Source organism: Schistocerca nitens, chromosome 5 (genome assembly GCF_023898315.1).
Source record: "Schistocerca nitens isolate TAMUIC-IGC-003100 chromosome 5, iqSchNite1.1, whole genome shotgun sequence".
Classification (NCBI taxonomy): Eukaryota; Metazoa; Arthropoda; class Insecta; order Orthoptera; family Acrididae; genus Schistocerca; species Schistocerca nitens.
Genome location: NC_064618.1, coordinates 148,418,012 through 148,430,820, shown reverse-complemented (window position 1 = coordinate 148,430,820; position 12,809 = coordinate 148,418,012). Strand labels below are relative to the sequence as shown.

General features: G+C 37.3%; 1 protein-coding gene across 1 annotated transcript; it reads left to right on the top strand.

The window, feature by feature from the left end:
• The first annotated feature begins 270 nt into the window (after window positions 1–270).
• LOC126260003 (maternal protein exuperantia) lies at window positions 271–12,598 on the top strand. Its single transcript, XM_049957158.1, has 4 exons — window positions 271–427; window positions 1,019–1,304; window positions 1,590–1,919; window positions 11,387–12,598. The coding sequence occupies exons 2-4, from the start codon at window positions 1,026–1,028 to the stop codon at window positions 12,002–12,004; spliced, it is 1,227 nt and encodes a 408-aa protein (XP_049813115.1). The 5' UTR covers window positions 271–427; window positions 1,019–1,025; the 3' UTR covers window positions 12,005–12,598.
• Window positions 12,599–12,809: the final 211 nt, after the last annotated feature.

The following is a 12,809-nucleotide window of genomic DNA, read 5'->3' as shown; positions in this document are numbered from 1 at the left end:
TTTTATTAATAAACGCCCTCTATTTTCCGTTTATTGACGTTCGTTCTTGTTTTTGAGGTTTGCTGTCCAAAGAGTGTAATGATTTGTTAATAAAACTTATTTCACTGAATTTAATATTTTTTCTTTAGCAGTTCTTCAAAGCAACATGATGGTATTAAATGTAAATGACTACATTTAGCATGTCTTTTCAGTTATAAAGATTTTAATCGATGCGATTCTATCGATACTAATAAGTATCTCGCCGCGCACTATTTGCGTATTGCATACGTAACTTTCAGAAGGCACCCATTTCTATCCTCCACGTGCATTGTGTAGTGAAACGTATAGTGACGTATGAGAGTCGAATGTGTGAAGATTGTCAGTAGTGAGAATAATTGGTAACATTTTGGACGCGCTGTCTGATAGTTTAGGCTTTGACCACAGACTGGTAAGCGAGACATTGACGTTAACGATGATTATTTATGCTGTTTGCATGATGAAGGGGCGGGGCTGTTAATTTTTCTAAGAATAGATTGTTGCCGGAGAAAAACATGTTACTTTTCCTGGTTTTCCTGTTCGTGAAAGCAGAGAGTGATTGTTACCTAGGATAGGACATTGTGGTTAAATGGGGATGTTGCACATGCCGTACAATCAGCACCATGGACTTTGTTGTTTATAATTATTTAAGTGTGAAGGAATAACGTTTGTCGACCGTATCGGTCGTAGAACTCGTGCACAATGCCATGTTGCGTTATTCATCATTTATTGAGAAGTATTGTTATTACAAACACGTGATACTCTGTCCGCTGTGTGTGGGTGCCAAGATTCCTGAAAATAATATAGGTTTGAAGTTTGTCATCGGACCAGACTTAACTAGCGTTGGAAAATAGGCGTAATCAGTTGTCACATTTCAACTGAAGAAATCTTATTTCTAAACAGATAACAACCTCAATTGCTGAGTTGTATATATACAAGATATTAGAAAATTGTTTTTCATTGGTGTATTAGTAGATTTAAATTTCTCATGTTTCGCTTGTAGGAGAGTGATGGTGTCAACAACAGTAACAGAGAATGGCACAGAGAGCGGAAAGACTGTGGATCTTTCTGCTGGAGGTGAATACAGGTTGATCGGTTGGGATGTGGATGCAACTGGACGTACACTAATTGACGAAATTTGTCAAGTTGCTGCGTACACGCCAACTGACAAGTTCTCTCAGTACATTATGCCCTTCGGAGATTTGAATCCTGCTTCCCGGAGCAGGCATAATATGGCAGTGGTGACAATTGGACGATATAGAATGCTGAAGGATATTAAAGCTGGAAAGGTAAGATTATGTAAATTTGTTCCCCATTTTTCCTCCCTCATAATTTCCGGAACATTTGAGTTGATGCCGGGTATAGAACACTTGGATATTTTCAAATTTCCTCCGTGTCTAGTGAATTTGACTGTCATTCTATTGGCTGTATATTTCCGTATAAAGATAAATCTCATTGTAAGAGTTATGTCATGCTGAGAAGTATTAATTTATACAGCTACGTTTATATTATGAATTTTGTATAAATCCTCATGTACTGTTATATTAAATACTTGTTCTTGATTCGTTTTTCAGGTTTTAAAAACGAAGAGTGAAATTTCCGCCCTTACTGATTTCGTGCATTGGCTGGAGCAGATAAGTGGAAAGACAAAGCAGAGTCTTATTCTGGTTAGCCATGAAAACCAAAAATTGGCGTCGTCGTTGCTGTTGGAGGCGTTGAGAAAGTACAACCTGCTGGATAGGTTTTGTGCAGTAGTGAAAGGATTCGTCAATGGTTTTTCTTTTGCAGAAGTGAAATGTGCAAAAACTGTGAAGGCTTTTACTCTTCGTACATTATCTCGGGTGCTTCTGGACAAGGAAGAAGACTTAAGTAGTGCTGTTGATAGGGCACGCCTTGCTTATCAGGTAAACATTAAATAGAAAGTTTTTGTTTATTCATTCAAACAGAATCTGGGTTTTGGCTGCCTAGCTTCATTGTTGCATCAGTTAATGTTGCAATTCTGCACTATTGCCAAGGGATAACATAAGAATTGTTGCACTCAAGATTATAGCATTTGTTTACAGTAAGATATTTAAATTTTTCTATTTATTAAAACAATTGTGGCAGTCCATTGTTATTCATAGTGCTATGTGAGTAATCTGAGGGTTGTTACAGCATAGTGAATTACTAGGAACTAGTTTGCAGGTGGGGGTATGTCAAATTTATCATGGTACATTGCTAAACATTTATTGGTTATTGTGTTTAGACATTGAACGAACAATGATGAAATGAAGTTAAGGCCATGTAGTGTTGTTAGATGGGCACCATAATGGGTTGTTCTTATGCCTAATCACAAAACTTTTCTCCACAATGGTCCTTTTTTGCAAGTGGTGATTCAGGTGGGTATATTGATTGAAGGTTTTGTGTGTGTAATAAGAAGACTGGATGAAATCTAGTGCTGGCTACTAGATACTTCCTTCATATTGCACCAAGGGGCTGTTAGGTTTAACATCACATCTGACAGATGGGTCATCATATACCTGCCTCCACTCACTTGATAAAGGTTTGGAATTTGATGCGGGATATTATTGGAGACTCGTGTTGATAAACTTAAACTAAAAACACTTTCCTGTTATACACTAAAAACACTTTCCTGTTATGGCTGTATGCTGACGCAGTAAGTCCTCCAATGCTGGGATTCTAATTTCGGTGTAAGACGAAGACTTGCCTGTTATTAGACTGCATGGGGCACCAACAGCGGAGAGGGGGTGATGAAATTAAGGCTGTGAGAATAATTTTCAGATTTAGCAATACTGTTGTGCAAACCCCTTCCTACACAAAAAATAGGTTATGAGAAACTGTTTCTTAACCTGTGGTCTAGGTTAGGTTGGAAGATGAATGTCTCAGTTGTAGTAACAAATTGATTTGCAATATAGCCTTAAGAGAGTTTTCATTGATGATAGTGATTTCCATTTCTAGTTGGAAAAATGTATGTTCCATGCACAGAAAGGTTGAAACTTTGTTTTTCATATACTCGCAGAAGTGCAGTAAGCAAAGTACTTATTAATCATCTGATCATGAACACACAGTTGGCCCCATTTTTCTCTTGCACTTAGATGATTAATGTAAATTTACTTTCCCTTCAATATTGATTACGATCTGTACTCCTAAAATTCCATTCGTTAATTTTATATGGGTATTGATTTACTGTATAATTTGACAAACTGCAATTCTTTGGAGAGATTACATGTTGTTTCAGGTGTGTGTTGAGGAATGAATGTTGAGTAGCATGTGTTGACAAGAATCATTGCATAGTATCATTTCTTTGGTATTTAGTCAGGGTGTAACCTGTTAAAACATAGCAGATTTGAATCCTTAGGCTGGTGCTTAATTTCCATCACACACATTTGTTTTGTACTTCCTCCAGAGCTGTTTTGTGATTAACATTCGTGTGGGTTTTTTAAGAGAAGTCTGTTTCATCTTCTAGGAAATTGTTCAAACTGCTGTTTCAGCATACTTTTGTGGAGATAGCTACTATGTTATGCATATTTAACATAGAAACTACTTCTGTTAGTGCATTTATGATTACAGATTGTTAAAACAATGATTCTTGTAATCTGCACTTTTAATTCTGCCTTAAGTACATTGTCAGGCAGTTGTTGGTAGCTGTTCTCATTAGTTATTTTGTATGCTTCTTAAATAAGGGTAACAATTTATTCCATTAGTTTAGGAAGTTTAACCATATCAGTGTTGTTGGCAAAACCAGAAATAAGACATAGCATTAGGTTATTGTAATATGAACATATGTTGTTGCTGCACAGTCTGTTAAAGCAGTTGTAATTTTGTATTGTCATTGGCTTCACCAACTCAATGAAATTGTCACGTTCATACATAACCATGGCCTCGGTCTTTGCTATATGTCAGTCAGTCAACAAGTCACTTTCTTTCTGCTCTCCATATTGAAATCAAAAGTAATCAGTTTGAATGTTCATTTTAAAGATATAATTACATTTAGCGGTTCTCATTGGCTACCTATGAACACTTAATTGTGTTCACTTCTTGACCTTCAATATGTGCAGCACCCAACAAGAGCCAGTTACACTGTAAGTGCACTTTCAGCTGGAAACAAAAGTACTCTGGAATCTTAAGACAGCCATGGACTGCAGATTCAGAACTAGAATGTGTATGGATCGTGCAAAGTACACACAACATATTAAGTAATTTGGGCTTTCATTTAACACTGTGTAACAAAATGACAAAGCAGAAACTGTTTTAAAAGTGGAATTAGGGAATTTGTCACATGACCATGAAAAAGCATTGTGAATTACCTGCCCTTAGTTATGTAGGCTCAAAAGTTTTTATGGGTTTGAGTAATTTGTTTTCACGGAAATACAGAAGCGTCAGATTCCACCCATCTGCTTTGACCCATAACGTCACTAATACGGCAGAAACGACCATACACTAAGACCCCTATATGGCGCCTATGGCGTCATTACGTGAACATGACCACAAACACGAAAGTACGTTGGAAAAACCAACACACACATTCCACAAATACCTAATGAAACTAAAAAGACAAGTGTGGGAAATTGGGGGTTTTTGGGTGGTGACAAAGTAAATATAAACAAATTTAGACACACACCACCATACCAAACCACACAAAATGACGAAAACAGACAACACAAAACTCCCCAAATTCCACTAAACACAATATGCTCTGGAATCACATTTCCCTTGACCTATATAGCTCAACAGCAACTCCATGTACCGGAATACCCACAGCCACAACCACATAGTGGAATCACACTTCTCTTGCCATGTTATCCTTAAGACATCTCCACATACAGCCGTCCCTGGTCAGAGACGCCGGAACTTTAGTAAGCCTCATTTCTTCACGACATACTGAACATTTCAAGACTTCATAAAAAAATCCGAATAATTGAAGAAATTTTATTAGAGACAACGCACTGTTCCCCGTCATCACAGAAACCGAAAACTGTTGACCTTGTCAGTCATATCTATACCTACAAAAGACATAAAAAAGCAATTTACCAAAATTTACACAAGACGAACATAAAAAACTACAATAACATCGAAATAACAAAACTAAAATTGTTAACTCACGGAAAAAATATTCCGCTGAAAGCACAGTTCAGATACCACACACGTGCAATGCTATCACGCAAATGAACCCCATACGCCACATTACACGTTATCCATAAACACACCACCAGAGAGAACCACCGACCGCAACAATATGCCACCTACAAACACGCCACACACGCAAACTAAACCAAAAACATCACCTAACACATCACCAAAGAGCACCACCGATCACATCAAAAACATACCTACAAACACGCCCCAACAGCCTTACGTCACGGGTCAAAGCCTACGGGTGGGATCGGACGCTTCGGTCAACCCGTTTTCACTGTTGAAAATGTAGAATACGGTGCTTCAAAAAGATTCACAGGTTGCAATGTTGAAGCACTGTTACCTGGACTGTATTGTTACTATTACATGCTTGTTGAACATGGTGTGCTTTAGATAAGTTATTCAGTGATCATCCCTTTCTAGTATGTTGGTAGGATCTCATCACTACTGTCTTGTTAGTTAATGTAGCACACATCACATGTAAGTAATTGACCCGAACTGACTCTTCATAAAAGCAGATGTCTTAATAGTGTAGCACTGGAGCAATCAAATCTTGATGCTATTAAATTAAGGTTCAGAGAGTTGTGGCCTCAAGTTTTTACAATAATCTTCAATAAACATGACTGAAAATTTTGCAGTGTGTTTTAATCTGTGACAGAGTTGGCCTCTGTGCCAGGGATGCACAGACCATTGCAGCTAGCCAATTACTGCTAAGTTTGTTTCCGTTTAATGTACTGTGAAAACTTCAGGCATATTTGAGCATTCTGTTGTTTTGTGTGTGTGGAATTGAGATTGGCTGATTTTTGTAGCATTCTTTCTTCTCTGAGAGTTTTCTCATAATGGGTGAAACAGTTAGGTGCTAAGTGTTTCATGGACAGGCAAGGGATCTTACTTTCAAAGTGAACTCTGTCTTCAAATGTAAGGCAAGCCAGTCTGTGACATTGCCAAGGTGCATCTGTGTAACATAGTTACTGTCTGCGCACTTTCTGCCGATTTGACAAAAGCAGCTTTCCTCGGGAGCTGCAACACAGGCCATTAATCCTGTTGCTGACTATAATCTATGATGCAGGATAAGGGTAAACAAATATTTATAGATGCTGTGATTGTCTGTGTAATATCGGAACAAAGTACATAAATCAGCTACGTCAATTGTTAGAAAGTAACAGAGAAAAGGAAAAGGGACAGACTGCTCCGGAAAACACTTGGTGCACAGATGTGTAGCTCAGAAAAGTTCCATTTTCTTAATGTCTAAGTAACTTTAACAATATAGGTCGAAACTAATTTTATAGCTAGTAACAATATCTGTGTACCTGAAAACGTATATATTTTTATTCAATTGCACCCTGTACCATACTGTGTATTGTCCTCTTGAAGATTTTCTAAAGATTTTTTCTCACTTGAGGACTCCATAGTAGCCGTATCTGCTACATACTGTGCTTTCTGTGCAAACGTTGTCAAGGGCAGCTCTGGTGCACTGTAATCCAGGATTAATGCCCATACACTGCATCACTATCACCCTGCTGCTGTTGCCATTATTAAAAGCAATACAGTGTGACAGACTCCCAGTTTGGTCTTCCAACCAAAAGACTTTTTTGATAGTCCATATGAAATTTGACTTGTTTGGATTTTGGGTCTGCCCCTTTAGGCACTTCCAACAAGTCAGGATGTACTAGGTCACTGTAAAGGGCTTGAGAATTCTGACAGCTGCTGGGTTGGATTGTTCCTGGGAGTATAAAGTTTTTGAGTATTGTAGCTTGCAGTGCTCGGACACATGAATATGGTCTGGGACACATGCATATGGTCTGGGAGGGCATAATTCATGTATTGGTTTGTTGTAAGTTGACACATTGTGGGCCTGATTTTGAACACTTGGATGTTATTCTTAATGATCATGCCATAGTATTGTTTCAATTCGTCACTAATTTTGTCTGTCAGGCTACCCCTTACATTTTATTATAAGTTTTTTCAAACTCAGTTGAAACTTCCTGGACCTGATAGCCATCCTCTTCTGGACGTGACCCACACACATTTCAGATTCACCATAAAAGAAAGGCTTGGTTTTGTGATCTAAATCTATAACATAATTTGAAAGTATCTTACTTGTCGGAGGTCCACACTCACTTGTTTGTTGCTACCAATAGAAACAATGTAATTTTACATTTGTAATACTGCAATCCATACTCTTCTCTCATGGGTTACTTTGATCTGAAGTAATGCATGTAACATTTTTAGCATTTTAAGCATGTACAAACATTATTAAGAATAAATAGAAGACTTCTGTGAGAATTGCATATTTTATAATGGGATACATATCTAAAAATTTTACTGTCTGTGCAGGTGGCAAGTGGTGGCCTGTGGGCTTGATCTGGCTATTGGTTTCAATCTGGTCTGTAGTAGTAGTAGTAGTAGTAGTAGTAGTAGTAGTAGTTCGTGGGAGTGTTGAAGTGCCCAGTTGTAATCTGCCCGGGATGAATTCTCGAATGTCTGCTGATGCTCAGCTTGCTGTGGGTTTGCAGCTCATAACACAGACCAGTGAAGGTTGTAGTAGCATTTTGCAGCAGATGGATTTGAAAAACAGACATGTTTCCAGTTTGAGGATGAAGTAATAGCCAGTGTGCAGATTTGTATACAGAGTGTGGGAACAGCTTGCTACCTTGAAGAGATGCAGGTGGAAGCATCCCATGTCCAGGTGTTCATTTTTGTTTACATTTGTGAAACGTCTTTAACAGTGTTGTAGAGTTTTGCAATGAGTGTTAAGATCACTATTGTAAAATGTCGTAAGTAAATAATGTTCATGATGTGTAAATAAATGTAAACATGAGGTGGGTGAACATAATGAAAAGTGAACATACGACCTCTTAATTTAGCCAGAAAGGAAAGAGGAAGGGCTAGACCAATGGGCATTTGTCACAATTCTCACTGTTGCAACAAATTTTGTACAGACTAAATAACATTAATCCAATTAAGAATTTAAATAACAATTTGAATACCGAATGTAAGTTATGGCAGATAATGTCAATTATATGCCATACAATCATTTCATTTCATGTCGATCATAACTTAGACGAAATTGCTGTTTGCCAGACTGATACAAATTAGCCACATTTAAACAACCATAAATGACCAAAACTTCATGAGCAGAAGGCACCAATAAAAATTTAATGAAACTCTACTGGCCACATAATAGGCCACTGCCAAAAATTATTATTCTAAAATACAAACTAACCAAGGGAGATAAGATTTAAAACCTCATAAAACAGACATGTAGTAAGGCTTACAGAGTTCCACGATAATCAAATTACTGAAATTTACATTAAATAAGAATGACCATTGAGATCTCAACCACTGGTAAAATGTTTAAATAATTTGAAAAAGCAAAAAGGTTATAAAAAGGAAGTCTCTTCTAATTAACGAATAGAATGACAGTGTTACTCTAAAATTTCAACTAAAAATTTAAATTGCAGCATTAGAAGCCAAGGCTGTGCTTGGAAGAAGTAGCATTGCATAAGACAGTGAGAGCTTTCGCTGCCCATGGCTTGTGCACCCAGAATCGTATAAATAGGTTGCTTTGAAAGCTATCTGGGGCCAGAATGAGTAGGTCTAACAAGAATTGGTAAACAGCACTGGTGTCAGAATGCAAGCAGTCTTAACAAATTCCCTGCAGCAACATTCCAGTAAGTGCAAGCTCAGGTCACAGTGAAGGTTATAATTAAGTTATATTACTCTCCAAATAGTTCATGCAATTTCTCATGGAGTGATACTTAAAAATTTGACTTCTAAGAAGTTAGCAACAAATTTGACACAACTAAAACAAACTTAAATTTTCATATAAACCACTTTAATAAAACAAGATACACATGATCTGAAGTGGAAAAACATTACATTATTCTCAACAAATGACATAATTTAGCAGTCTAGGAAGATGGCTAATATTCTGCCAAATGAAAACCACAATTTGAGCACAGCATTTATCCAGGGTGTTTAAATCAAACAGAAGTCACAAAGTTCAGGACCCTGATAACATTTGCACAACACCAGAGTCCACTTTCACACCAGGAATAGACAATCTCCGATAATATTGAACATTAACCAATGCTGTGAGAATTAGACTACGCTTGTGGGCACAGCAAGCAGGCCCTCCAGGCCACACCAGAGGGGGTTGCTCTCACGGGCAAGTGTTAAGAGACAAAGACAAGAGCATATAGATGTCTATAAAGTATGACAAGCTGTCATGCCTCAGAAAACATGGATGTATTTTCAAAAACACATTTGGCAGAAGAATTTGTTCATGTGGCTTATTGGGAAGGGGTACCTCATAAACTGTCACTGAGGCTGTACTTAACTGCTATGAGTGCTATTGTTGCTTCAAGTGATAAGGTGACCTGACAGCTTAAGTATTTGAGTAAAGGCTGTGGGTCACCAAAGATTGCCCATGACTGCTTTAAGGGATGCTAGTGTAATTGAGAACTTCCAGTTAGAAGAGTTCAGATACATGCTTCAGTTAAACTGCTCTTTAATGTGAGAAGTGGTAGTGTTGTCTTTCACATATTTAATCATTAATTTCAAACAAATCATTTACTGCATTGTTTTGATAATTTTTAGATGTATTTATCAAAAGCATTGAAAATTAAATCTCATCCCTGTGACATTCCCAGTAATAGATCAGTAATTGTGTGTTGCTGCCTACTAAGATTTTCTTGTTACTGCTGCTTGGGTGTCAGGATGGGTACGTTCCAAAAGTCAGGAGTGACAAGCATACAGAGATAAAATTTTGGTGTTTTGGGGAGTAGAGCTGCTGGTGACCAGCCTAATGTATTTAATTCTCGTTTGGCACATGGCCTGCTGTGTTGGCTGTTTCGTAGGTGCATGAAGTGCCTTACCAAACTTTGCTGGTTGCATATTGGCAACCCCCCCACAACCTCTGCTCCCTGAAATTTCAGTGGGGGGGGGGGGGGGAGTGAGAGAGTGGTGGTAGACTTAATAACAGATGTTAAGTGCCTTGAAACAAGTGTTGCCTGTTGTTATTAATCTCTTCCATTCAGGTCAAGTATATTTTTCCATGTTTTTCAAATAGGTTTGATAGTATAAATGGAATCTCCTTTGATCAAAACATTGACAATTTACATCTTGAGCTTTCCATTATCACAGTGCAAATCTGTTATAATGATTCCTTTAACTGTACAAAAGTGTGCACATGGTTTTAAAACTGCTTGGCAGAAGTGATTGAGGGCAAAAGATGAGTTGGAATAAGATTAGCAAAGCTCTTCCTGTGGGAAATACATTTTACATGTTCCAAACTTTGAATATGATTTTAAAAAAATGGGTGCAAATGGAGATATTTGAGCTGCACAAAGGGTTGCTTGTTAAGTTTTGTGTGTTTCTGATCAAAACAGCTTACATGTAAAGAACTGTTGACATAGAACTTGGCCAGGTAGAGCACACCTCACAAGAGCAGTGCTGTGAAGTGTTCTGTTGTTGAGATTGAGGCTTGGTTGTGTAGTGTAAATGGAAAATAGATTGGGTGCTGTAACTAGAACTTAAATTTTCTTATCCTCCTTCACAAAGAATAATACAGATATAAGGCATATAAATGTCTCCGAAGTACTGGGGTCAGTGAACAAAAACAAACCTTTTATTGATAAAGGGCAGGGATACACAAAATAATAATACTGAAACTTTTTCTCAATGCATGTTGTTGTTACTGTAAAAATAATTCTTTTCAACTTGAAGTGTGGGAAGTGGTGGAAAGAAATCTTCAGTCTCTAATGTTAATATTACCTTATTTTTGCACTTGTCCACATTACATATAACTAAGTGGTGGTAACTTTTTTGCTCCATGAGACACCTCAATAGTTAGGTCCATATATCTGGTCCTGCAAATCATTTGTTCCAATCATATCACTGCAGTAAGTTTACACACCAAGTTTATTGTACAGAGATTTAGAGCTGTATACTGTCAAAACTTAATAAGTCAGCAGTTGGTTTTACCTGTCTAACAATTGCCCTGCCTTGCCTAGAAATAGCTAAGATTGTCCCCAAACATAGTTTAACATGACAGTGTTGCTGACATCTTTGTGCCAGACACACAGTGTGGTCAGTTAATGTTCTCTCTTAAGGACAAATTCAGCAGCTTGCCATACATAGGAGCTAGACTTGAATGTCACTGTAATCTTGTTGATTTTGTGAACTTGACTGTTTCCAGAATCTGCTGAACATACGAACATATTGTTTGTTACAGATTGTGCACCACTTACTTGATGAGCGACAGGAAAACAAAGGTAGTGGAGATGCATCTGTTGCTGTAGTGGAGAGCTTAAAAGAATTCATTTGGACACTGGATAAAGAGGAGGAACACATTGCCTTGTTAAAAAAGTTTATTGAGCGACAGAACTCTTTGAGGCCAATATTCAGGCCTATGATGCGTATTGATAGAAAGGAGTCGGCGAAGGCATCTGCACTTCGTAGGGCTCTGGCGCAGGCTGGTGTAAACTACGAAGATCTTTCAGCCGCACATTCCAAAGATGGAAGTAATGGTATAAATGAATTGATAACATCAAAAGTAACTAATATGAAGCCCAATGAACTGGAAGAATTGAAGAAAATTGTGAATGGACATTTTAATCCTGAATCTAAGAAGAAATCTGATGAAACACCCCAGAAAGTTGCCCCTGAAAAATCGGTCTCTGAAGGTGCAAGTGCATCAAGTACACCTGATACAAATAACTCTCCAGTGAAGGAGCCGAGCACTGGTGCTAATAATACTTCTGCTACTGCCTCGTCTCAGAGCAATGACACCTCACCTCAGAAAAGTGTTAATACTGGTGCATCCTCTCCAGCTACTCCGGAATCAAACTAATAGTAGTAATGAGACATCTAATGAGTGCCTTACTTTCCAGAGATGTTTTGTTTACCAGAAATGCATCATTTATGCCAGTGTTGCCTTAATCAGTTAAATTGTTAGGTCTCTATTAAAGTATTTAGTTAAGAGAACATTAATTTGTCAGAAGAATAATTTGCTTTGATCTTGGTGGAATGAGAAGTAAGATTCATCATTTATATTTTATTTTCAATCTCAAATACAGATGAATTAGACCGTTCATTGATTCACTGATTTAAATGAAGTACTCACTGTGTACTGTAAACGCCAGGAAATGGTTTTTTTCTTCAGATCTCATTGTAAAAACTGTTAAATAAAAGCAATATGTACATATGTACTAAGGAAATTTTTTATTTAATGTTAATTTTCATATTATTTATAAATATATAAAGCTTTAAGTTTCTGCTGCCTTTAGTGTTTATCAGAAATATACAGAGACCTTCAAATTGGATGCGTATTCTGAAAGCTTGTTACTGAGATTGTCACAAAACTCCTGTACATTAAAGCAGAGGTATTAGTTTTAATGTATAACTTTTGTAGCAATTGCTTTTCAATTATATAACATGCATCACACAGCAGTATTTGTTTTTTAAACCCTGTCACTAAATGTGGAGTCCAAATTTTCTGTGAAGATCAACTAGTTTTCAGTTTCACAAATTTTTTCTTGTTATGTAAATTTTCATTCATGTTGACAAATAAGGTATTGATTTTTGGAAAATTGTCAGATGCATGACAGTCCAGTAAATTAAATATTTGCCCAAAGGCATGAATGTAGTTTTCCTTT

Excerpts from the sequence above, each read along its gene's own strand:
- LOC126260003 (XM_049957158.1), top strand. The coding sequence starts at position 1,026 with ATGGTGTCAACAACAGTAACAGAGAATGGCACAGAGAGCGGAAAGACT. Across the intron at positions 1,305-1,589 it reads AGGATATTAAAGCTGGAAAG|GTTTTAAAAACGAAGAGTGA; the intron begins GTAAGATTATGT and ends TTCGTTTTTCAG. Across the intron at positions 1,920-11,386 it reads GGGCACGCCTTGCTTATCAG|ATTGTGCACCACTTACTTGA; the intron begins GTAAACATTAAA and ends TGTTTGTTACAG.